The sequence below is a fragment of the Crocuta crocuta genome, unplaced genomic scaffold (assembly GCF_008692635.1).
Source record: "Crocuta crocuta isolate KB4526 unplaced genomic scaffold, BGI_CrCroc_1.0 scaffold93, whole genome shotgun sequence".
NCBI classification, from domain to species: Eukaryota; Metazoa; Chordata; class Mammalia; order Carnivora; family Hyaenidae; genus Crocuta; species Crocuta crocuta.
The window spans coordinates 6,322,453-6,347,663 of record NW_027529641.1 but is presented as its reverse complement, the minus strand read 5'-3'; the positions used below and the strand labels follow the sequence as shown (position 1 = coordinate 6,347,663).

The following is a 25,211-nucleotide window of genomic DNA, read 5'->3' as shown; positions in this document are numbered from 1 at the left end:
CTCGGAGCAGGGGGCTGCCGCGCTCCGGGCCGGAGGCTCCCAGCTACGGAGGCACACGGGAGGTCTCGGGGCAGCGAGGTCCCGGGTCATACAGGGTCCGAAGTGCCAGCCGCGGGGGCTCCAGGCAAGGGGCTTTCGGGATGCACTTTGCACTGGGCCACCCCCGCCCCCTCCCTCCAGCACTTTGGGGTCACTGGGATGGGACCNGGTTGTTTGTTTGCTTCCTTCTCTCCTCCTTACCCCCAGCTGCCCCCACCCCTTGCCTGCCGTAAAGCCATCTGCGCATTCGCGACAGTTAGAGGAGGCGTGCCGATCGAGGCTGGGACTCGTCTCGGATTGGCCTCACTCACTTCCCCCTCGGCTTCCCCCCTGTGGCTTCCGATGCTCCGCCCCTGGCGGAGGGACTCGAAGCCGTTGCTAAGAGACACTGTACGCCGAACGGGACCTCTGCGCATGCGGAAGGAGAGCCCAGCTTCTACTTTCCGCGAACTACGGTGGCTCGGAGGGAGCTGCTGTTTGTTGGGATGGCGGTGGCAAGGCTGAGTCTCCCAAGCCAGATCCCCGGCAGGTAACTGGGAGCGGCCGCGGAGCTCGGCGGCGGGGGAGGAGTGTGTGCTGCCGACTGAGAGACAGGTCAGAGGGTCTAAGGTTGGGGAAGCGGCGGTCCGCAGGAAGCGTGGAGACGGGCGCCCTGTGCCGCCGCCCCTCCTCAGCGCTTTTCAGAGGCGGGTGCCGGGTCTGTGGCTCGTCTTTCGGTCCCCAAGGCACCGTTACCTACCGGGCTGGGCTTACGTCGCGCGGAGAGAAGAGGACTCTCTTTGGAACGGCGGCAACGCTTCAAGAGCTTTCCTGCAAGGATAGCGACCCTCACGGATTTCTAACAATGGAGGGGAAAGGAGAATGGAAAAAATAACGCGAGATGGACGGATTTGCTGAGTGCATGTTTAGTAAGGGTTTACCGGCCAGGCACTGTTCTAGCCGGTAGGGCAACCACAGTGAACAAGATAGGTGCTGTCACTTGTCCTCATGGAGCTTACGCTTGACACAAAATTATCACATAGGGACAGGTTATATAGAGAAAGTGAGGCAAATAATGAGATCGAGTTTAACTAAGATGTGACGACTATTTTAGATAAGCGGTCAGGAAAGGTTTCTGAGGAGGTGACACATGAGCCGAGATCTGAAATGAGGAGAGGGGCCAGCCGTGCCGAGATCTGGGACGGGGAGTGGGGGTAATTTTGCAGGCTCTGATGCTGGAGTAACCTTTGCTGTTTAGCAGCAACCGCAAGAAAGACCCCCGTAGTCAGGCAGAGTGAGTTAAGAGGGAGAATAACTGGTAGTAAGGTTGGGAGTGTGGGACAAGCTGCGGATCTTTGCAGGACCTTGTAAGCCATGTAGGGAGGTCATGTAGGGGAGTCACAATTATCTTACGTTTTGAAAAGACCCCTGGCTGCTCAGTGGAAAAAACTGTTGCTGGGAGCGGGGTGACTGCAAATGTGGAAGGCTACTATGGTGATCTAAACAAGCGTTGATGTTATTTTAAACTAAGCCATCCGCTATACCAAACATTTGGCTACTACCGATGTCCACATAGAAAGGCCTATCTGATCATATAAAGGGAGTAATTTAACGTCAGTTACTTTTAAGTAATAAGATAAATTAAGGTGTTGTGTTTCAGGTGGGAGTCGCTGCAAACACTTTAAATTTGCCCCCACCCCCATGTTTTCTTTTATACTATTCTTCATTCAAGAGTACATGTTTTGGTGCTTTCCTCATGCGCTGCCTTTTGGCCTATGTAAGCAAACAGCTCAATCCTGCCCAGGGAAGCCCATAGTCAAGGTCTGAGTAAACCAAACCAGAAAATATTTATAGACCATGCAGTGAGATAAATAGTGTAGTACAGGCTGAGGGAGCACTTGCAGGGCTTCCTACTTCTGAGTTGGATATGTGAAAGGCTTCCCCTGAACTGCATGTTTCCACATTAAAAGTTGAGAGTGGTTTAGTCAGAAGGTGCCAGGCAAAGCTTGGGAAACCTCAAAGTGCACGGTTTTTGAGGACCTTAGAGAAATCCTGTAGCTTAGTTTGTGGGTCAGAAAGGTGAGGAAATTCCAAGAGGCAGATCTTGAAGGACCTGCTAAGCCCTGTCCAGGGGTTTGGACTTTTTCTTAAGGAGGGTGGAGAGGTTTTCCAGAGGCAAATGGGTGTAAGATGGGCTAGGAAACAACCATGTAGCAAAAAATCTGTTGCAGTTTGTCGGGGGCAGAAGTGTTGTACTATAGTAGTGGCCGTGGGAATGGAGAGAAGTAGGGTGTGGAAGGGTTCCAGGTAGATGTCCAGGTTTCTAGCTTGGGTGACTCGGAGATACCATAACTGAGATGTAGGAGAAAACAAATTTGAGGGACCATAAAAGTTGAGTTGAATTTGCTGAAGGTGCCTTTCGGACCTCGAAGCGGAACTCTGATGGCACTTTGAGTCTGGAGCCCAGAACTCTGGGCATACTTGGGTACAGCACCCAGAAGACAACTATAGACTCTAACTGTGGATTCTGGCGTTGTTAACATGGAGATAATAATTGAACACATTGAAAATCCATGAAATTGCTCTAAGAAGAAAGAGGCTATAGAGGACTGAACACTTAAAGATCCCAGCTATTTTCCCTCTATTTTATTGAAAAATGATTGGCCTACATCATTGTATCTGTTTAAGGCATATGGCATGATGGTGTGATTTTTATAAATTGTGAAATGGTTGCCACAGCAGGTTCAGCTAACACCCATCTTCTTATATAGATACAATAGAAAGAAATGAAAGAAAAATAAATTTTTCTTGTGATGAAAACTCTTAGGACTTACTCTTTCAGCATCTTTCCTGTATGTCATATAGCAGTGTTAGCTATAGTCATGGTGCACCTTACATCCCTAGTATTTATTGAACTAATAACTGGAAGTTTGTACCTTTCGGCCACCTTCCTCCAATGCTCCTCCACCCCATCATCTGCCTTAATAACCACAAGTCTGATCTCTTTTTCTATGGATTTGGGTTGTTTTTTGTTTCGATTCCACATATGAGTGAGATTATACAGTATTTTTCTTAGCATAATGCCTCCAAGGTCCATGCATGTTGTTGCAAATGGATTTCCTCATTGTTTATGGCAGAATAATTTTCCATTGTATATATATTACACAACTTTTTCATCCATTGGTGGACACTTAGGTCATTTCCATGCCTTGGCTATTGTAAATAATGTTGTTAGGAATACAGGGGTGCAGATGTGTTTTCAGGTTGGTTTTTTTGATGCTTTCGGATATATTCCCAGAAGTGGAATTGTTGCATCATGTGGTAGTTGTATTCTTAATTTTTTAAGGATCCTCCATACTGCTTTCAATAGTGGTTGCCCATTTTATGTTCCCAACAGCACAAAGGTTCCCTTTTCTCCACCCCTTGCCAGCATTTGTTAACTCTTTTTCATCATGACCATTCTTAACAGGTGTGAGGTGATATCTCATTGTAGTTTTAATTTGTATTTCCCTAACGAGTGGTGAGGTTGAGCATCTTTTCACATAGCTGTCGGCCTTTTGTATATCTTCTTTGGAAAAATGTCTAGGTAGCTCCCTTGCCCATTTTTATTTTTTTAAATTATTTTCATTATTTTTATTTTTTAATATACATCCAAGTTAGTTAGTATATAATGCAGTAATAATTTCAGTAGTAGAATCCAGTGATTCATCCCATACATATAATACCTATAATAATAGTGCTCATCCCAACAAGTGTCTTCCTTGATATCCCTTACCCATTTAGCCATCCCCCCCGCCCACAACCCCTCCAGCATCCCTTAGTTCTCTATACTTTAGAGTCTCTTGGGGTGCCTGGGTGGCTCAATCTGTTGAGAGTCTGACTTCAGCTCAGGTCCTGATCTCACAGTTTGTGAGTTTGAGCTCGGCGTTGTGCTCTGTGCTGATGGCTCGGAGCCTGGAGCCTGCTTCGGATTCTGTGTCTCCTTCTCTCTCTGCCCCTCCCCTGCTTTTGCTTTGTCTCTCTCTGTCTCTCAAAAATAAACAAATGTAAAAAAAAAAAAAAAAAAAATTAAAAAAAGTCTCTTTTGTTTTGCCCCTCTCCCTGTTTTTACATTATTTTTGCCTCCCTCCCCCTATGTTCATCTGTTTTGTATCTTAAATTCCACATATAAGTGAAGTCATATGACATTTATCTTTCTCTGACTAATTTTGCTTAGCATAATATCCTCTAGTTCCATCCATGTTGTTGCAAATGGCAATATTTCATTCTTTTTTGGTTGTCAAATAATACTCCATTGTGTATATATATATATATATATATATATATATATACCACATCTTCTTTATCCATTCATCTGTCGATGGACATTTGGGCTCTTTCCATACTTTGGCTATTGCTGATAGCACTGGTATAAACATTGGGGTGCATGTGTCCCTTCGAAACAGCACACCTGTATCCTTTGGCTAAATACCTAGTAGTGCATTTGCTGGGTCATAGGGTAGTTCTATTTTTAATTTTTTGAGGACCCTCCATACCATTTTCCAGAGTAGCTGCACCAGCTTGCATTCCCACCAGCAGTACAGAAGAGTCCCCCTTGCTCCGAATCTCACTAACATCTGTTGTTTCCTGAGTTGTTAATTTTAGCCATTCTGACTGGTGTGAGATGATATCTCATTGTGGTTTTGATTTGTATTCCCCTGATGATGAGTGATCTTGAGCATCTTTTCATATGTCTGTTAACTGGTTGTCTTCCTTTGAAAAGTGTCTATTCTCATGTCTTTTGCCCATTTCTTCATTGGATTATTTGTTTTTGGGGTTTGAGAAGTTCTTTATAGATTTCGGATACTAACCCTTTATCTGATACATCATTTGCAGATATCTTCTCCTATTCCATTTAATTTTGCTGATTCCCTCACTGTGCAGAAGCTTTTTATCTTGGTGAGGTCCCAATAGTTCATTTTTGCTTTTGTTTCCCTTCGTTTGCCCATTTTTAAATTGGATTACCTGTGGTTTTTTGGTTGAGTTGTACAAGTTCTTTATGTATTTTGGATATCAGATGTGTGGTTTGCAAATTTTTTTTCCATCCCATAAGCTTTCTTTTCACTTTGCTGATGATTTATTCAGCTGTGCAGAAGCTTGTTAGTGGGACATAGTTACACTTGTTTATTTTGTTGCTTCTGCTTAGGTTTCATCCAAAAAATTACCAACAGCCATATCAAGGAGCTTATTCCTGTGTTTTCTTCTAGGAGTTTCATGGTTTCAAGTCTTACATCTAAGTCTTTAATTAATTCTGAGTTAACTTTTTTGTAAGTGTAAGATATGGATCCAATTTCATTCTTTTACATGTGAATATCCAGTTATCTCAGCACTATTTATTGAAAAAACTGTCTTTTCTCCATTGAATGTTCTTGAGTCCCTTGTTAGATATTAATTGGCTGTATACGTGGGGATTTATTTCTGAGCTCTCAATTCTGTTCCGTTGGTCTCACTGTTTTTATGCCAGTTTTGATGACTATAGCTTTATAGTATAGTTTGAAATCAAGAACTGTGATGTCTCCTGCTTTGTTCTTTCTCAGGAATTTTTCTGGCTTTTTGGGGTCTTTTGTGGTTCCATGTAAACATTAGATAGTGTTTTTTCTTCTTCTGTAAAAAATACCTTTGGAATCTTAATAGGGATGGCATTGAATCTATAGATGACTTTTGGTAGTATTGACATTTTAACAATATTAATTCTTCTAATACGTGAACATGGATACCTTTCCATTTAGTTTGTCTTTGAATTCTTTTATCAGTGCATTGTGGTTTTCAGAGATCTTTCACCTCCTTAGTTACGTTTATCCATAAGTGTTTTGTTTTGTTTTTAATGATACCACATATGGGATCAATTTCTTTATATCTTTTTCAGAAAATTTGTTGTTAGTGTACCAAAATGCTACTCATTCTCATTTAATTTTGTATCTTGCAGCTTCACTGAATTCTTTGATTAGATCCAACATTTTTTTGGTTGAGTCTTTAGGATTTCCTTTATGTAAAGTCAAGTCCTCTGCAAATAGAGATAGTTTTACTTCTTCCTTTCTAATTCTGATACCTTTATTTCATTTTCTTGCCTGATTGCTCTGCCTAGGACTTCCAATATTGGAGAATACCAGGGCATGGAGAAAGTTGAAAAGTAGAACTAGGAGGGCAAAGGGAAGATGCCCAGCACATGACATGCTGTTGGAAGATATCCCTTCCCCATCCATCTTTTATAGGGGAGGGAGGGCCTCTCGAAATCACAGTTTACCTGCTGTCTTTCTTTTGTCTTCCAGGCCTTGTCAGTGCCTTAGCCATCCCATCAGCCTTCCCTAACTTTGGCATCACCCTTGAAGTTTCTATAGACTCTAAGTAACTCATTTTATTTATTTGTTCGTTCATTTGTTTGTTTAGACATAATGATTGCTGTCTTAGGACAGAAACCAGAATCATGGAAGGATAGCCTTTGTTTAGAGTGCCTCAAACTCTGCCTCCAGAATCACAGCATCTTCAGTAATGGGGCAGTGGGGAATTAGTGACCTGTCGAGCTGTGATCAGATTTGAACTTACTGTTAAGTTAGGCCAAAGCCCAGTTTTGAGTTTCCCAGTCAATTGACAAACTATAGTAGCTTTTCATATAAAGAAACACATTTTTTCATTATAATATTGACCATGAAAGTAATTATTTTTCTGCATTCTGAATTTAAATATATAGGTTATCAAAAGAAAATCTCCTAAAAGAGATAGTGGCATCTTTTTTTATTGTTGTTGTTGTTTTCTGCATACAAAAAAAAAAAAAGATTAAATTACTAGCAGTTTGTTTTTTGACCATTTTGAAAATGGGTGATGGCAGAATGTTTTCTAATGAATAGACTGTGCACTTAAAATTTCTACCTATTTTTTCCTAAGAATACTATAAATTTTTTTAATGTTTATTTCTGAGAGAGAAAGAGAGACAGCGTGTGAGCAGTGGAGGGGCAGAAAGAGAGGGAGACACAGAATCAGAAGCAGCTTCCAGGCTCTGACACAGAGCCCAGGATGGGGCTTGAACCCATGAACAAAGAGATCATTACCTGAGCTAAAATCAGATGCTTCACCGACTGAGCCACCTAGGCACCCCTTACTTAGGACTATTTTTCAAGAAAACACTTTATAGCATTTTAAAATGCCATTCTGCTCAGTTTTCAGTCTAGGAATTTTCAGAATCAAAGTTCTAATATGTTTACATTTAGATATAGTTGATATTAATGAAATTCTATGTATATTAATGCTTGGGATCAAAAGGCTGAGGTCTATAGCTGATGTCATGATGTTATCTTTTTTTTTTTTTTTTTTTTTAGGCTTCATGCTCAGCATGGAGCCCAGTATGGGGCTTGAACTCAGGACCCTGAGATCAAGACCTAAGCTAATTTCAAGAGTTGGATTCTTAACTGACTGAGCCACCCAGGCGCCCCTGAAATCATGATATTTTTAATTGAATTGTTAACTTTGGGAAATTGTAGATTCACATGCAATTGTAAAGAAATTGTAAAGATCTTGTGTACCCTTTGCCTGGTTTTCTCTAATGGTATCATCTTTCACAACTATCGTACAATATCAGAACCTGGATATTGACTTTAGTACAATCACTGATCTTATTCAGATTTCCTGTTTTACCTCTGTTTGTTTATCTGTATGTATATTTAGTTCTATGCAACGTTTAAATGTTTATTTTTTATTGAAACAGAAACAGCATGAGTGGGGGAGGGGCAGAGAGAGAGAGGAAGACCCAGAATCCAAAGCAGGCTCCAGGCTCTGAGCTGTCAGCACAGAACCCAAAGTGGGGTTCAAACCCATAAACCGTCAGATCATGACCTGAGCCTAAGTTGACACTTAACCGACTGAGCCACCCCGGCGCCCCAGTTCTATACTAGTTTTATCACATATGTAGGTTAGTGTTGCTCTCACCAGTTCCGTGGTCACAAGGATCCCTTGTGTTGGCCTTTTAACCTTACCCACCAAGTGGGAGGAGCCCTCCCTAATGCTGGCAACCTCTAATCTCTTCCCCATCTCTCTAATTTTGTCATTTTAAGAGTGGAACCATACAATGTGACCCTCTGAGATTGGCTTTTTTCTCTTAGCATAATTACCTAAGAGCTAACCAAGTTATTGTCTGTGTCATTAGTTCTTTCCTTATTGCTGAGTAGTTTTCCAGTACGGTACGGCTGTACCACAGTACAACCATTCGTCTATTGAAGGACATCTGGGTTATTTCCAGTTTTGGGGTATTATCAATAAACCTGCTGTGAACTTTCATGTACAGGTTTTTGTGTAAATGTAAGTCTTCATTTTGTTGGAATAAATGACCAGGTGTGTAATTACTAGGTCATGTAGTTAGTTGCATATTTAGTTTCTTACTTTGTTTTAAAGATTTTTTATTTTAGAGCAAAATAGGTTTTAGTTTCACAGCAAAATTGATCAGAAAGTACAGATATTTCCTGTGTACAAACTTCCTACCCCTTGCACATGCACAGCCCTTCCCTGCATTATCAACACCCCCCACCAGAGTGGTACATTTGCTACAACTGATGAACCTAGGTTGACACGTCATTATTATCCCAAGTCCATAGTTCACACCAGGGTTCACACTTGGTGGCGTACGTTCTCTGGGTTTGGGCAAAGATATAATGATACGTATCTATCATTATAGGATCATACAGAGTATTTTCACTGCCCTAAATAGGGATGCTCCCCTATTCATCCCTTCCCTCCACCCCAACCTGTGGCAACCACTGATCTTTATACTGTCTCCATAGCTTTACTTTTTCTAGAATGTCATATAGTTGGAATCATACAGTATATAGCCTTTCAGATTGACTTTTTTTAATATACTTAATAGTATACATTTAAGGTTCCTTTGTGTCTTTTCATGGCTCAGTAGCTCTTCCTTTTTAGCATTGAGTAACATGCCATTGTCTGACTGTACTGCAGTTCATTTATTCCTTCACCCACTGAAGCATATCTTGATTGCTTCCAAGTTTTGGAAATTATGAATAAAGCTGCTATGGACACCTGTGTGCAGGTGTTTGTGTTGACATAAGTTTTCAACTCCTAGTAAATACCAAGGAGCACAATTGGTGGAACATATGGTCAAGAGTATGTTTAGATTTTTTAAAGAAGCTACCAGACTGTTTTCCAGAGCGACTGTACCATTTCATAATCTCACCAGCACTTCAAGAGTAGCCTGGTTCTCCATTATCCTCTCCAGAATTTGGTACCACTAATTTTATTTCAGTCATAATGATAGTGGTATTTACCATTATTTTAATTGACATTTCCCCAGTGGCTGATGTGGTTGAAATCTTTTGGTGTACTTATTTGCCATCTGTATATCCTCTTCAGGGAAAGGTGTGTTCATGTTTCTTCCCATTTTCTAATTATTATTTTTTAAAATACTGAGTTTTGACAATTCTTCATAGATTTTTAGATACTCGTCCCATGTTCGGCATGTGAGTAGGAAATATTTTCTCTCAGTCTATAGCTTGTCTTTTCATACTCATAATGGGGTCTTTCACAGAGCAAAAATTTTTAGTTTCGTTGAAGTCCAGTTTATCAATTTTTATTTTTATAGATTGTGCTTTTGGAGCCAAGTTTAAGAACTTTATGCCTAACCGTGAATCCCGAAGATTTTTCTCCTGCTTTTTTCTTTTTTTCCTAAAATCTTATTTTAAGTCTTAAGCCCATGATCTGAAGAGCCTAAAATTAAGTCCTCCATTAAGAGCAACCTTGGGCTGCACGTAGCCCCAGTCCCAGTTCCAGGAAAAGCCTCAGATTGTTCAAGGCTAAAGCCATCCTCGGACTGCCCTCAGTTCAGCTAATCAAAAAGAAAAAAGAAACACTCCTATGGTCTGAGTCAAGGCTGGGAACTGCAGATACAAACTAGCCAATTTCTCACCACTTTCCTGAACCCCACATGGGCCCTTTGAACTCACCTCATAATTGGTCGTTTTCAAAGGATTCTCAAAAGTCATGATTGGGTCCCACCAAAAGTAATGAACACCTCACAGATACTGAATGGTCAAAGCTGTTACCAGGGGTGCTGTACAATTGTAATTAGTGCTTATGTGATGATGCTATGCGTACTGTAATGCCCCCATCCCTTACTCCTTAAAAACCCTGTTCGCTATTGTTCTTCGCTTCACCTTACTGCCACGACGCCGGTAGGCTGGTGAGCCCCTGGTCGAGCTTGTAATAAAGACCCTTTTGTATTTGCATCGGTGCCGGCTCCTTGGAGGTCTCTGGGACTCACGATTCGGGCACAACAGATCCATTTTGAGTTAGTTTTTGTGAAAGGTTGAAATTATTTTAAGTGAAGTAAAATCAAGCTCTTGGTCACTTGTATTTATACTGCCTTTAAACTGTTGATGTGCTGATATTGATGTATGATGTGTGGATAGTTTGGCTCCTCATCCTGGGTTTGATGTATCCTCTGAAAGTAATTTAATATAAAAATTCAATCAGATGGATGTCCCGATTAGTGTTTTAACCTTAGGTTGCTGAGTGTCTTTTGAAAAAATAACCTTGGTTTGCACTGGGAAGTTGTTTGGTAATTGACCTTGAGTTTAGATTTTATGCAGCATGTGACAGTGATTCTAAGGATGGGTGTTCTGCTTTATGGTATTATGGGAGAAAATCTAGAAAATGTTAGAGATTAGTCTGAGTTTTCACTCACAAAGTTTTCACTTTGGAAGCATATTAGAGCTCCTTTGTTTATCCATTGTCCTGAGACTTGGAGCATCAGACAAAATTTGAGGAGGACCCCAGGCTTTGAAATCAGACTTTGTGTCAGTTCACATCCTGACTCTGCCACTTAACTCTTTAACTTTATTTCTCCTTGCCTTAATTTACATATTTTTAAAATGTGTATGATAATGATCCACCTCATAAAGCTGTTGTGAAGCTGTCACTCACATAGAACAGTGTCTGGTACATAGTAGATACTCAGTAAACTTTAACAATTATTATTCCTGAAGCATCAACTTTATGTGAAGATGAGTGGGAACATACTGCTTTTATATTAAGACATGCACAGTTTATTAAGACTGGAATACACACTTCAAGTCATTTATAACACCTCAACAGTAAGAGAGACTTGAGGCAAATTTTATGCTTGTGCTGGGTGTCCCCTTAGGACATCTGGTGGTGGAGTTTGCTCTCCTTTGCCTGGAGGCTTTTTCTGAAACAAACTCTTTAAAAGACACCACCCATTTACTCTCCTCATCAGACCTTTGCTAATATTTGTTTCCTTCTCAGGCTGGACAGACCTCTCCTGCATATCTAGTATAGCTGGCCCAAAAGCTCTTCTAAGGTGTACGCCTTTCTCCAGACCAGCAGGGCAATGAGCTTGAGATGCACCAGCCTTGGATGCACTTTTCAGGGGAAAAAGTGTAGTTCGTTTTTTCAGGATTTGTCCTTTCCTTTAATACTATCCTAACTTTAACAACAACAAAAGTCACAGTTCTCAATAGGCCACTCACAGCCATTTGTTTCAGTGCAGGTTTTGTTGGCCAACATCGATATTTTAAAAGACACTGTAATGAGGAAAGATTGATGCTTAGTCACAGAAGACCCAGCCTAGCATCCATCCTCTTTATTTATTTGGTGCCTGTGAAGGGAAGGAAAAATTCTTCCCCCACCCTTCAAGGCCTTCCAGGGGACTAAGTTTACATGAGACGGATTTTAGGAGAAAAAAAGTTTTATCACGTGTGCACAGAGGCCCAGTAATGACCTGGTCACCTAAAGAAATGACCAAGATAGGCAGTTTTTATAGTTTTTAGACAAAGAGCCAATAAACCTATAAGGAGTTGAAAGGACAGAGAAAACATCGGGAGCTTTATTAGTAGGGAATTCTAAAGAGAATTTGGGGGGTAGTAAATTAGTAAAAAGTCACAAGGGTTGTTTATACAGCCCTTCTTGGCTCTAAATTCCCTACCTCTAGAGATAAGGACGTCTCTCCCTCCCAATACAGGGAGGATACCTCTCACAGGGGAGGTTTATTTCCTGCTTTGGTGAGGAGGGGGGGGAGTCAGTGGAGGAGGGCCGGAGTGTTCTTGACAGGCCATCTCTTAAGTAACTGTTATTTGAAATAATCAATATGCCAAAGCGGCACCTCTCAGACAGCCTGTCAGCCTGTCCCCAGCCCCCTTCACCTGCCTGACATGTGTGGGCCCCCATTGGTACCTTTGTTGTTTCCTCTTTCTGTAGAGTCGTTTTGAATCTGTTTCTTCTTGATTGAAAGTTTACAACTTTTCAGTGTGGTTTCCCACAACCACACGTATCAGAGACCCTGGGTCCCACCAAGACAGAAAATAGCCTATATCTCCCCTGCCCCAAATGCTCACTTGGTCTTTTGTTTGTTTATTTATCTGTTTATTCATTTACTGGTATCCACTTCAGTTTTGAATGCCGAAATAGAACTTTTCATAGGTCAAAAATGGTTGAATAGCAGCAATGTTATTCTCATTCATGGTAAAAATTTAAGGACTTAAGATTTATAGAAATATTACCGGAAGTGATTTTACTGCTGTAGCATTGAAAGAAAAATAATTTCTTTTGTGGCTAAAAATTATAAGAATACACTCACATATGTGCCATTAGTTAAAACCTGAAATATTCCATTATCATAGGATATTTGACATACAAAAATGCCAGTAGTTTGTGTCATCAACTTCAGTAAAAGATGTCTTTGGTTTTATTGGAAAGAAATGTTACTATCATAACTATAATATAAAGTAAAATAAGTACAATGGAAATGGACTTTGAACTAGAATATGAAGACCAGTATCTGATTTGTGGCAGACAGAACTCACCAGAGAATTAAGAAGAGAATTTTATGCAGGCTATTGCAGAAGGGAGAATGTTCATTAATGGAATACGTTTCAAAGAAGAAGGGGAAAATGTGAGTTTTTACGAAACAAGGGAGTCAATGAAGAAACAAAGAGGTGAGTCCAGTCTGGGAACGTGGTGAGCACTTTCTTGGAACATTAACCATTTTTGCTTCCTGGGAGCACGGTGTTCAGGGTAACAGATAACATTGAACTTTGTCAGAACAAGGTTACCGACCATTACTTATGTTTCCAAATGATGTGGGATGTATGCCACAGTTTGAAAAGAGGATTCAGAGAAACTTTTGAGTTTCATTCATAACTTCACATTAAAATCTGTAGGTTTCTTAATACTTACAGGACAAAAACAAGGCAGTTTCATGTTGGTGGAGGAGGGGGTCGGAATCAGGAATTGAAATGCCTTAGCAGCTAAGCAAGGGGAAGAAACCAATAGTGAAGGGAGGTTTAATGACCAGGCAGGACCAGGTCAGCAGGCCACTCTGTAGGAGTGAGACTGACCCAATATAAGGGACTTGCCTCCTAGGTTTCCTCCAGGGAGGACTGGGATTAAAGATGGGCAGGGCGTTTATAAATGGGCTGGAGTAGATGAGCCAGGTCCCTGGAGTTTATTAAAGGATAGATCTTCCTACAACAAAAATCATCACCAGTACACAATGAGCTTTATTGGCGATTGTATTTAACTCCTTAACTAATGAAAGAGCTAGGGAAATGTCAGAACCATTTAAGCAGGAAAAGTTAAAGAGCCAGGTTACTTTCTATGGAGTAAGGAATGTAGAAATCGGTTTACAAATAGAAAGCAAAATTGGCTTTTCCCATTGAGGGGAGGGTTGTCCCTCCACCAGATAATTATTTGTGTGTTTGGGTTTTCCACTCCCCCCATTTTAGTGTCGGGTTTTTTTTTTAATTTTTTTTTTTTTTTCCTGCCATTACTCTCAAGTTAGTTAACATACAGTAGAGTCTTGTATTTGCATGTTGATAGACAACAGTTACTTGCATTGCTATCAGTAATCTGCAATTTATGAAGGTGTGAAATAGCTCAAAGGCTCTGAAAGGACTGAGTCCCAGAGGATCAGATAATTCCCTGAGGCTCAGCATTCCATTTGAAAGGATGTTCAGTAATCTCTAGCTTCTGCCAAGAATTTTTCCTCACCACTACTTACTCTTTAGTAACTACATTAATACTCCTGTTACACTCATAATATTTTCTCTTCTATTCATCTAGTGGTGATTGTCCATATTCTCTGCTTTATAAACCATACCTGACTCCTTCTCGCCACTCTTGCTGGTGGTCTCTATTCTGTCAGAGTCGGGGACACCCAAATGTCTAAAGTTGTTTGCAGCTACAAGTACAGTGTGCTCCCGTTTGGATTACGTTTGCTTATTAACATCTTATGTTTTTCTTGGGATGGCATTTTTAAATTTTTTATTTAACGTTGAAAGTGGTGACTTAATTTGAAGTTGGGAATTAATCCTCATAACCACAGTAGTTTGACCACATAATTAATTGTCTAACTAGGTTTTCATCTATACATTGAAGGTGAAGGGTTTTTTTTCTTAGTTTATTTATTTATTTTTTGAGAGAGTATCCCAAGTAAGCTCCACACTGTCGTCACAGAGCCCGATGCAGGGCCCAATCCCATGAACCGTGGGATCATGATCTGAGCTAAGATCAGGAGTTGGACGCATAACCAACTGAGCCACCACGGTACCCCTGAGATGAAGGTTAATGAATTGGAGGTGGCCCCGTGGGTCTCAGCCTGAGTGGGCGCTAGAGGCATCTAGTGGATAGAGGCCAAGAATGCTGCTATGCTGCCTACAAGGCCCAGGCCAGCTTCCCCATAACAAAGTTATCCTGTCCCGAGTGTCACTGCCAAGGTTGAAAAGTCCTCATGGACCAATGAAAAATGTTACAGGGAAGGTGACGTTTCTGCTCTGATCAAATTAAAAATAATTTTATGGCCTTAAATCTTACGGAAAGCATGTGTTTCGTTTTTATGGTCTTAAAACTAGTCTTATTACCAGTTTTCCATTTCAGAAATTAAGCAGTCGATCTTACCTTTAACTTCACTACTGATTAAGTGGAAACAGATGCCTTTCCTTTGTACTATGATGTATATATCACACTTGTAATTTTACAATTATTTTTTCCTATTTTAGGTTTTACTGAAGAAACCTCTTAGAGATTCATCGCATTTCTAACATTACTATTTACAGTTTGGAGTTGTCAGCTTTCTCATAAGATCTATTCTGACAGTCAAAATGAAAGCTTTCTTTGAGGTGTTAGAACAATTATACAAGAAGGTACTTCTGGGAGCCACGCTTGAAAATGAGAGCCACGATTACATCTTTTATCTCAACCCAGCATTTTTAGATCAAGATTGCTCTACAACCCCTTCTTCAGAATGCCACCACTGCCGTGGTGTCCAAGGCAGGCACCAGCCACCCAGTGCCAAGTTGGCTACCATTTCTGTAGCATCTGTGTGTTTGAAGAGACACTCTATGATGTGCAGCGCCCGGGAAATAAAGCTCCTTCAGTTAACCGTAATCAAAGTGATGATAACCAGAGTATTGTCTGTTGAAACTGACTTCCACGCAAAGGAAAAATACAGAGATATAATTAAAATTCTTTTAAAATCATCTGACATCGATTCTACATTAGTAAGCCATTTGTTTTTTGTGGATTTTTTTTCTTTAGATGCATATTTTTAGGACAAACGTTTTAACAACATTTGGCAATCATGGATAAACTTACTTGTTTTCCTATAGACCTGTATGTTCCAAAACTCGGATAAATTGTTATGTCACGTGGCTGCAAAGTGCCTTGCACTGCTTCTGTATTTCCAAGTGAGAGAAGAGGTAAGATAAGTAATCAAATTATGTTATTTCTTTTATAGTTTCTTTAAAATCGATCTTAGGCATTCAGTTTTCCCCTTCAGATGTTTGTACCAATAAAATGTTTGCTCATATAAGAGCATTTAAGTCCACAAAAGTGTAAGAATGGAGTAATCTAATAGTGACTTGTATCAAAGATTAGAGTCTTAGATATGTTGTAAATCATTATAAATCAGATTCTTCACCTGAAGGATGGGTTTCAAGTCAGTCCATAACTTTCTTCAGCCTCCCAGAGGAGTGGGCAGGCCTGGTTCCTTCTCTCCAAAAAAAGATCTAGGAGCCCCTACAGAAGACCAAGACCATTTTCATAGGTTTAATATAAATAAATTCTAAGAATGATTCTCAGCATAATATTTTAAAAAATAATACAAAAAAACTGAGCATCAGATTTTTCTCTTCTCTGAATTCATTAATAAATATAAGTACCTACCAATTTATTTCAGCTATAATTCCTTGTTCCTTTCTCAAAGTAACATTTTTTTCCCCTAAATACATAAAGGTGATATTTGTAGTAGAAAATCTGGAAAGTGAGGGAAAGTATAAAGAACAAAATAAGGGGCGCCTGGGTGGCTCAGTCGGTTAAACGTCTGACTTCAGCTCAGGTCATGACCTCATGGTTCGTGGGTTCGAGCCCCGTGTTGGGCTTTGTGCTGACAGCTAGCTCAGAGCCTGGAGCCTGCTTCAGATTCTGTATCTCCCTCTCTCTCTGACCCTTCCCTGCTCACACTGTCTGTCTCTCTCTCTCAGAAATAAATGGAACATTAAAAAAAAAGAACAAAATAAAAACCACACATTAACCACATGTTGTTCTACCACCTAGAAGTAATCACTGCTAATATTTTCATGTTCCCTGTTGAACTTTTATTTCTATGGTATACTGAATGTTTTTACTTAAAGAATATTAGGATATTTGTGTCCTTGTTTTTCAGATAGTGTGGGGTTTGTTGTTGTTTTTGCAAGGGAGTAAGAAATGTTATATGGCGTTGTATTGTATATAGTAGGTAATTTGTAATTATAAAGAAAATTTTATATTATAACTTAACTACTTTTTGTTTTCTCACTTACAGATAGCATTAAGTAATTCCTGGATTGCTTTTTGTCAAACAAATCTTTCTGAATACCCTGAAAATGAGAAAGCAGTGCACTGCCTTTGGACCCTTACTTTTATACTAAAAGAAATCTTTAAAGACACACATTCACAAAAAGCAGGTACAAATTATGGTCTCCCATAAATGCCATTCTTTTGCTCCCAAGGGGCGTGCGTGATGTTTACAATGAAGATTAAAACTTCCTTTACAGCATCTGATCTGTCCTCATGTATGAAAAACTAAAGAGTCTCCCTCCAAATTTTTTGATTGAAGATACCTTTTTAAAATAAAACATCTTAAGACAAAAATTAAACTTCTTTATTTTATATCCCTTTCATAATCCGATTCTGTTGATATTTATAAAAAGGATAATTAACCATTGTTATTAACTGTTATTCTTTTGTTCGTTAGTTTCAAGTTTTTATTTAAATTCCAGTTGGTCAACAAATAGTGTAATATTGGCTTCAGGAGTAGAATTCAGGGATTCATCACTTACGCACAACACCCAGTGCCCTTCCCAGCAAGTGTCGTTCTTAATGTTCATCATCCATTTAATCCTTCTTCCGGCCACCTCCCTTCCAACGACCCTCAGTTTGTTCTCTATAGTTAAGAGTCTGTGTTTTGGTTTGCCTCCCTTTCCTTTTTTTCCCCTGTGTTCATCTGTCCTGTTTCTTGAATTCCACATATGATGAGTGCAGTCCTGTGGTATTTGTCTCACTGACTTATTTTGCTTAGCGTAATTCACTGTAGGCCCATCCATGTCAATGCAAATAGCAAGATTTCTTTTTGATGGCTGGGTAGTATTCCATTGTATATAAAGACCTCCTTTTCTTATTAGCTATTATCTTGTATATCTTCACTTGTTCACATGAGCGAAATAATCCAAATCCATTTTTTCATCTTGTAAAGTGATAATGTTTATAAAAATTGAATTGTAGGGGCACTTGGGTGGCTCAGTCAGTTAAGCGTCCAACTTCGGCTCAGGTCATAATCCCACAGTCCATGCGTTCAAGCCCTGCATCAGGCTCTATGCTGACAGCCAGCTCAGAGCCTGGAGCCTGTTTCAGATTCTGTATCTCCCTTTCTCTCTGACCCTCCCCTGCTCACGCTGTCTCTCTCTCAGAAATAAATAAACATTAAAAAAAATTGAATTGTAAATTGTGTTTTAAGAAGCCTTTGTTTTCTGGTTGTTTATATCACTGTTTTTATCATTGCAGAAATTTTAAAGCAGTTCCTGACTCCTTTTGACACTGCTTTTGAAGTTTTTTACAATTCCTTATTTTCTCAGCATTTTGAAAGCTGCCAAGATACCTCAAAAATAATAAACAGCTTGATAGGTTCCCTGGAATTGCTCGAACTTCTTACAGCTTCCAGAATCCATCTGAAGCTACATTTCACTTGCCAGAGGATTTTCTTTTTGAAACCTTCTCGTGTGCTGGCTGTTATCACCTGGCCTGTTCAGGCTTTTGTCAAAAGGAAGTTCATCGTATTCATCAAAAAGTGCCTTCTCTGGAAAGTGGGTGAAGATCTGTGTCGGGGGTCTGGCCCTGCTCTCGTGCCACCAGATCAGCATTTTGATGTAGACATGTTGGCCGTAGCTGATGCAGTATTGCACGCTGTGAATTTGGGCTTATTGAGGACCTTGTCTGTCTGTGGAAAACCTCCCTGCTTCGGTGGAGATGAAGTTCAACCAGCACATGAGCGAGTCCCTGGTCCAGATCATGTAATCCTCAGAGCAGCAAGCCTACTTATCATTAAATCCTTAGAAATCAAGTTTCAAAGCAGTGCTTCAGCAAATGAAATGAAAGGTAATTTTCTGAACTCCTTTGGTGTGGAAAGTAATGAGTAATTGTTTAGTGATATAAAAGAATTCATAATCAAATCTCAGGACTGTAACTCCACTAATTTAATCTACATGTTATCATAGTTATAATTTATTAAATTTTCTTTAAAAAAAGAAGAATTAGAATTCTCTTAAGAAACGTCAACTTTGGGGCACCCGGGTGGCTCAGTTGGTTAAGCATACAACCTCCACTCAGGTCATGAACTCACAATTCATGAGTTTGAGCCCCACACTGACAGTGCGGAGCCTGCTTGTGGTTCTTTCTCCCTCTGTCTCTCTCTCTGCCTCTCTCTCTCTCTCTCTCTCTCTCTCTCTCTTAAAATAAATAAACTTTAAAAAAGGAAGAAACATGTCAACGTTTTGTGGACTAAACTGAATTTGTATAGCATAATTAATGACGAAGGTTAAAAACAAAAAGTTGTTATTGAGTCATTTCAAGGCAGGTGATGTAAATCTGTTCAATTCAGATATGATTCATATTTTGCTTCATAAAATTGGGGTAACTACTAGTGTAGATTATTGATAACTAAGAAATGAATTAAAACTAACATGTGAGGAGTTACATTGATTAAGAAATTGTTGCATATAATATTCAGGATCTTAACTCAGCCCAAAGACTTCTGCTTATGTAGAATATTTAATTTAGGGAAGACATGTCCTCCATTTCATGTGATAAAAAAGAATAGTAGACGTCTCTAAACAAGTAGCATACAGTTTTAGTGAAAGGTTTGAATTGTAAGCAGTGACTTTCCTGTATTGCTTTGAATGGATACCATTTACCTTGTAATTAGATATCATTCTGTGCAGTTATAATTTACAACACTAGGTGGCATATGTTCTACAATTCAGAGTTAAATTGCAGTTACAACTCTAAAACTTTTTTAGTTTCTGTGCTTAATAGTAGTCTTTCTTTTAATACTTTAAACATTTAAGCATTTTTTCCTGTTATTTTGAAGGCAAAGTGATTTTTGCTTGGTTGCATTATTGCGTCTAGTAACAGATGTGGCTTCCAGTGAAGTGGTTCCTTTTGTCTACTGCTCCTTCATTTGTATGTTTTTAGCAAGAGTTCACGTAACTCTTGCTTCTCAGAGAGAATCCATTATTTGGCTCTTGCAGCAAGTAAATGATCTGGTTGTACATTTTAATTGTGTCTTCTTGAATGAATCACTTTTTTTCTCTGATGTTCAGTTTCCTAATTTGCAAAAGAGAGATCATCCCTCACAGGAATTTTGAAAAATGTGAATTTTGATGATCATGCATGCTGGAATACGTGAAATGTTATAATTTTATATGTAAGCAAGATACAAATGCATTCTTAAGCTGTTGCCTACTCTGAAATTTGCATTTTTTTGAAGTTGATTTACAGAATTTCATGGCTGACTTACTGACCTTCTTAAAGCCTCACCTTCAGCCCTCCCTTCACCCACACAATCCATGTGAGTGGATCTCCAGGGTCTTCATAGAACAAGATGACGACATGCTGGAGGCTGCCAGAGCATCGTTGGGCATCTACCTAAAGTTGATCGGGTTAGTATATTTTAAAGTAATTGTAGTAACTACATGCCAGGAAAGCAGAAAACATTTTTAATAATGTGCTGGACATACTGTTTACTTTCCATCATTAAGGGGGGAAAAAAAAACCCTAACAATCTTGTGGTTTCCTTATAAGTTCCAATTCCTTTCTTTAACCCTGCCCTGCATGAAAATGAGATTACATTTGAGTTCTCATTATGAAAACTTGGCCGGGTAGGCAGAGCTAGAGTAGTAGAACCAGCCCAGGGTCCTGGAAAACACAGGTTCTGGTTAAGCTTCCTCAGTTTCACCTGTGCGATCAGGAGTAAGTCAGTGCCATTGTCCGAACCTTAATTTAATCAAAAACGCTTTTCGCCCCCAAGATGAACTTTCCCATAAGGAGAAAGTTCTATGACTTTCACCTTTTTAAACCTAAGTACAGACCTGTAAGTAACCACAGCAGCAGCTCAGAATTTTTCATTTCCGTATACTGCGGACCTGGGGCTGATACCAGCTCGACGCGGATGTCTGAAATTGGTCACGAAGGTTGGTTCCTGAGGACAGGCTAGGCTGTTGGTGTTCCTGCTTTGTTTGAGCAGCTCTACATGGGTCATGTCATCCTGTGGCAAATATCTGTAATTGGTTATGAAGTTAATAACTGATGACCTTTTACACTATTTCTGCTCCACTTTATTAAAGCCCTAAAGTATTTGCTTTATTTCCATTTCTTTCTTGGCTTCAGAGAAAGGGATTTCTTACTAATGACCAGCGGTGCCGTGTTCTGCCGCCAGTTCTGACGTGCATTATGGCACCGCTGGCGGTGGCTGCCTTCAGACTGTAAGTGTTTGGGGCCAGTTTTCAAAAGGTTCTAATCAAGAACACAGAATTCCTGCATGTGATTTGAGTTAGGCTCCAAAACGGTGAGACACAAATTCAGTCTGAAAATGCACATGCCTATTAGAGTAGATCTTAGTTGTACTCAAAGCTGACTTCTTCCTCCTAAGGAAAGAGGAAACCTCTGAATTAAATTTCTAACTTTCTTCAGTAATGTCCGGAGAGGCATGTGCTCATGGCCTATGTAGTTTTTCTAATGTCTTTGTATTAGTTAAGATTGTTTGGCTGTAAAAGGACCAACACAAAAACAGAAACTGGTCTAAGCAAAAAAAAAAAAGGAATTTATTAGCTCAGAAATTCCAAGGGGTCATGTTGGCATCAGACATCACTGTGTATACGGGGATTCAATCACGTCATTGATCATTGCTCTTTTTCTCTGCGTTCATTCTCGGGCAGGGCTGCCAGCAGTCCAGCTTATACCAGCCTTACAGTTAACATCTTTAATGGCTCTAGCAAAAGTCCCAGTGTGGGGAGGGGGTGATCTGATTATCCTGCATGGGGCACAGATTCATGTAAGGAAGCAGTCACTGTAGCCAGGAGCATGAGGCACTCTGCTGGTGGTCTAGGTCATGTACCCACCCCTATTGAGGAGAGCCTGGAAGGTCAGTCTCCAGCCCCTGCCTTACTCCATGCAAGTAGTTACCGGTAGGCATGAGGAACTCTGATGTCAAGAGACAGGAAGACATGGACCCCTGGGTGGCTCAGTCGGTTAAGCTTCTGGCTTCAGCTTAGGTCCTGATCTCACAGTTTGTGGGTTCGAGCCCTATGTCGAGCTCTGTGCTGACAGCTAGCTCAGAGCCTGGAGCCTGTTTCAGATTCTGTGTCTCCCTCTCTCTCTGACCCTCCCCTGCTCACACTGTCTCTCTCTCAGAAGTAAATAAAACATTAAAAAAAATTTTAAAGAAAAGAGACAGAAAGAGAGGACTTTGTTTGGCAGACAATGACTAGTACTACCAATGTCCCTGGATTTTATTCATTTTGTCGAGTTGGGTTATTATTTAGAGTTTGTAGAGGAAGAGATTGTTTTTTGTTTTTTTTTTTTTAAGATTATGCCTAGATTAAGAGATAATCTGATGGGCAAATTTGTGGTGTGTGAATTATATCTGTTAAAACTTATTTTTGTAAAAAGCCATTAATCTGAGGTCTCCATTACCTATATTTTCAGAGAATGTAAAGCTACTGAAAGCTTGACCCAAGAAAAAGAAATGTGGAGCCATCACACACATGAATATGGCTATAACCCACACTGCATTTTCTTATTCTTACTGAAAAATATAGGATTTGATCCTTCAGTTCTTCTTGACTTTTTGATTTCTTCGGAAACCTGTTTCCTTGAGTATTTTGTTAGATATTTAAAATTACTACAGAAAGACTGGACTAACTTTTTCACGATCTGCAAGTATTTTGATGTATCCGAATCTAAAGAAAACATAAATATTTATGTGTGTAGCCCCTCACTTGTCCAGGACAGAAGCAGCAGGCAGGCAGAACTGAGCCCTTTGGCTGCTCTTGGTAGTCACAGAAATGCTCGTGCTTCCACCTCCTGGGCTTCCGATGCCTCTTCCAAACCTCTGAACCAGCTTATGATGTCCAAGGAGACCATGGCTATGCTCCAGGCTGATAGCCCACCTCCCCCACAAGCTTCTGGAAGTCTGGTAGATTATGAGAGCTCTGAGGATTCTGAGGTAGAAGACACAGACCAGCATTCAGCAAACAGTAAAGAAGTATCTTTACACCAAGAAGCAATGAAGAAATTTCAGGACACTGTTGGAACAAGTGGGAATAAAACAGAACTGAGCCTGGAGCCTGAGTCAAAACCTCTGGTTCCCAAACAATCTAATACTCCCTCCTCCATTGATTGTGATACAGCCCCAAATAACGTCTGTGAAGTGGGCATGTGTTACAGAACACTGAAGTGCTTTGAAGAGCTGCAAGGTGCCATTGACCGCTTGCAGAAGAAAAATCTTTTCCCATATAATCCCACAGCACTTTTAAAGTTGTTAAAAGGTACCGAGGCAATATATAATGAGAGTTTGAACGCTTTCTAAAACGGTAGCATTTTATTTCCAGGAGCTGTTTCTCCCTAATATAAATTGTGCCTTAATGAGAGGATAGTAAAAAAACAACAAACAAGCAAAACACCCTCACAGGCATTCTCTACATCAAGCCTGTTCTTTTTGACCTTTCGAAGTAACCTAGTGACTGACAAATATACATCAGATGACAAGTTACCTGCTACAGTTGTACATCACTTGAAATTTACAGGGTTTGAATTTGGGATGGTTATTCTATTAGTTTGCTAGGGCTGCTGTAACAAAGTGCCACAAAACTTGGTGGTCCAAACGACAGAAATCTATTCTCTCAGATAGTTCTGGAGACCAGAAGTCTATTATCAAGGACTCAACAAGGCCATGCTTTCCCTCAAAGCTCTAGGGAAGCCTTCCACGCCCCTTCCTGTGTTCTGGCGATTACTGGCGGTCTGTGGTGTTCTTCAGCCTGGAACTGTGTCCCTCCAGTCTCTTCCCCTGTTGTCACATGAGGTTTGCCTTCTATGTGTCTGTACCAGTCTCCCTCTTATAAGGACACCAGTCATTGGATTAGGGTCCCCTGTCATCTAGTATGAGCTCATCTTAACTTACTACATCAGCAAAGACCCTTTTTCCAAATAAGGTCACACCCACAGGTTCTGAGTAGATGTGACTTTTGGAATTGACACTATTTAATCCAGTATTATTTACCATTTCCCTCCGAGGTATTTACATGTAATGTGATGTATAAAACCTTACAATCTCAGTGATTATCTCTGTGTATGTGTAGGTCTGTAGTCTGTTCTGTGAAAATGAAATCTCTTTAAAACAGATTTTTCGATCACTAGATAATATTCCTATTTAAAATTGTTGTGAGGTGCACCTGGGTGCCTCAGTTGGCTAAGCGTCCAACTCGATTTTAGCTCAGATCATGATCTCACAGTCATGAGATCGAGCCCCATCTCAGGCTTAGTACTCATTCAGGTGGAAATGGAAAGATCAGTGAGACTAAATAGAGGATTGCTAAGTGAGACAGCAGTGAGATGCTAATGTTAATCAGATAGAATGCAGAGGTCAAGGGGTGCCAAGGTGGCTCAGTCGGTTAAGCAACTGACTTGGTTTCACCCCAGGTCATGATCTCATGGTTCATGGATTTGAGCCACATTTCGGGCCCCACGCTGTCTTTGTGGAGCCTGCTTAGGATTCTCTCCCTCTCTCTCTGCCCCTACCCTGCTTGCACCCTCTCTCTCAAAATAAATAAATTTTTAAAAAGAGGAAAGAAATGCAGAGGTCAAAAAGTTTGCTAACCATTGGTATACATTAGGGCAGTTTTTACATAATTTAAGAAGCACATTAAAGAGTGTATATTCAGAGATGTTCAATGCCCATTGTTTGTAAAAGAAAAAAGCAGAAATACCTGGCTAATTAATATATATACTCTACAGAATACTTTATACTTGTGCAGAGTGGGCTGTATCCATGTTAACAGAGATGAAGTATCTGCAGGAAAAATCAAGTGAATATATGGGGCTCCCATCTGTTTAAGAAAAGAAGCCTATAGAAGTAATACACTTATACATTTATATATGCTTTTGTGTGTTTATGAAATATTTATATAAGAATATATAAGAGAGTCCTGGGGTGCCTGGTTGGCTCAGTCGGTGAAGCGTCCGACTTCGGCTCACGACTCGTGGGTTCGAGCCCCGCATTGGGCTCTGTGCTGATGAGCCTGCTTCGGATTCTTTGTCTCCCTCGCTCTCTGCCCCTCCCCTGCTCATGCTGCCTCTCTCTTAAAAATAAATAAAACATTAAAAATTTTTTTAAAAAAAGAATATATAAGAGAGTCCTAAGTGGTTGCTGTGCGAAACCGATCTAAAGGAGATTTGACTTCTCATTGTTTATCTTTTTTTACTCTTTGTTTTTAACTGGGTACATAGGTTTGTTTTTGTGTTTGTGGGTTTTTTAGTGAAAGTAACTTTTTTTTAAGAAAGCAAGAAAACAAACCAAAATCTTTATGCTCCTAAGGGTACATACATGTTGA

General features: G+C 40.0%; 1 protein-coding gene across 4 annotated transcripts; it reads left to right on the top strand.

The window, feature by feature from the left end:
• Positions 1-500: 500 nt before the first annotated feature.
• Positions 501-24,993, top strand: LINS1 (lines homolog 1). Of its 4 annotated transcripts, none has more exons than XM_077762390.1 (8): positions 505-568; positions 12,868-13,010; positions 15,072-15,572; positions 15,681-15,770; positions 16,874-17,015; positions 18,112-18,702; positions 20,093-20,264; positions 22,309-24,993. In XM_077762390.1, exons 3-8 carry the CDS (start codon positions 15,174-15,176, stop codon positions 23,189-23,191), a joined length of 2,277 nt encoding a protein of 758 aa, XP_077618516.1. In that variant the 5' UTR covers positions 505-568; positions 12,868-13,010; positions 15,072-15,173; the 3' UTR covers positions 23,192-24,993. The 4 variants fall into 4 exon arrangements, with proteins under 4 accessions (XP_077618518.1, XP_077618516.1, XP_077618515.1 ...); XM_077762389.1 differs by having other exon boundaries at positions 518-633; positions 12,872-13,010; XM_077762392.1 differs by lacking the exon at positions 12,868-13,010 and having other exon boundaries at positions 501-568.
• Positions 24,994-25,211: the final 218 nt, after the last annotated feature.

Bases quoted from the DNA above. Each gene is read 5' to 3' on its own strand.
- LINS1 (XM_077762392.1), top strand. From the start codon at position 15,174: ATGAAAGCTTTCTTTGAGGTGTTAGAACAATTATACAAGAAGGTACTT. The intron at 15,573-15,680 runs GTAAGCCATTTG...GTTTTCCTATAG, and splicing joins CTGACATCGATTCTACATTA to ACCTGTATGTTCCAAAACTC. The intron at 17,016-18,111 runs GTACAAATTATG...TTATCATTGCAG, and splicing joins CACACATTCACAAAAAGCAG to AAATTTTAAAGCAGTTCCTG.